The 1,471-nt window shown below is 38.3% G+C and overlaps 1 protein-coding gene across 1 annotated transcript; it reads left to right on the top strand.

The window, feature by feature from the left end:
- Positions 1-227: 227 nt before the first annotated feature.
- Positions 228-725, top strand: LOC106878817 (uncharacterized). Its single transcript, XM_014928158.1, has one exon. It carries the CDS (start codon positions 228-230, stop codon positions 723-725), a length of 498 nt encoding a protein of 165 aa, XP_014783644.1.
- Positions 726-1,471: the final 746 nt, after the last annotated feature.

Raw genomic sequence — 1,471 nt, 5'->3', positions numbered from 1 at the left:
GAGGAATCAACACAACTGGAGAAAGCAACATTAAAAAAAATTGGAACATTAATCAATGAATACCAGGACTCCTTTACCGACAAGGAGGAAAACTATTTATGCAACTCAAGAACCAAAGAAAGCAATTTTTATGGATTACCTAAAATTCATAAAAACTCTGAAATACAGAGAGCCATAAATGACAGAGGAACCATTATATAAGAATACAAAGACCTGCAGACCTCACAATGAGACCCATAGTTGCAGGGCCCCAAGCACCAACACAGCAACTAAGCCACTTCACAGATGTACTTCTCAAACCTTTATGCCCACTGATACCAAGCTACATAAGAGATGACATAGACTTCCTCATACACATTCCAAATACGGTTCCGAAAAACACCATACTTGCAAGCTTCGATGTCACAAACTTATACATAAACATACCACGCATCCTGGGTCTGGAAGCGATAAAATACTGGGTAGGAAAATACAGGGAACTCATAGATAAACGTTTCAAAACAAACTTTATCACCAAAGCTACCCAATTAATACTTGAAGAGAACACATTCTCATTTAACAACAAGTCATACCGACAGATAAAGGGCACGGCTATGGGTACGAAATTCGTACCTCCATATGCCAACCTAGTGATGGGTTTCCTTGAGAACAAACTATACGATGAAATAGGGAACGTCTTCGAACACAACTTCAGAGAAGATATCAAGAAAAAATGGAAACGCTAACTTGATGACTGTTTCATCTTTTGGAACAGATCAGAAGATGATCTACGAACATTCCACAACATCCTCAACACACTACACCTATCTATCCACTTCACGATAGATACCAACTACAACAAACTTCCCTTACTAGACATCAACATCAAGATACACAACGCCATCGTCACAACAGACATCTACTACAAAAAACCGACTCACACCAATATTTAAATTTCTACTCCTACCACCCATCCCACATAAAAAGAAACATTCCATATAGTATGGCAAGATGCATATGCAGCATAGTGACCGACTCACAAACACGCCCTTCTATAAATGCCCAAGGAACGACACATCCTTCAGGAAAAATATGGAAAAATACTTCATAACAAAATTCTCACCCAAACTGAATGGCTGAAAACTGGAAAATCACAACCATTGACACTCCTTTCAGATACACAGGCACGCACACACATACACGCACGCACACACATACGCACACACACACACCAACACAAAAACACTCACACACACACTCTCTTTCTCACTTTCCCCCTATTCCTCACCCTCTTTTACTATCCTAGATATCTCTCTCCACCCCTACACATTCAATAATACTATAAAAAGAAACAAAACCTCTGAAGTGAAATCATATCTGAAAAATCTACAAGAATAGATGCAAGCGCTAATATTTATAAAACATGTGACATATTAATAAAAATCTGTAAATGTACAACCATCCAGATATCTGAGTACCTTACTATTTTTTC

This window comes from Octopus bimaculoides, chromosome 19 (assembly GCF_001194135.2).
Source record: "Octopus bimaculoides isolate UCB-OBI-ISO-001 chromosome 19, ASM119413v2, whole genome shotgun sequence".
Classification (NCBI taxonomy): Eukaryota; Metazoa; Mollusca; class Cephalopoda; order Octopoda; family Octopodidae; genus Octopus; species Octopus bimaculoides.
This window is presented reverse-complemented; position numbering and strand designations above follow the sequence as displayed.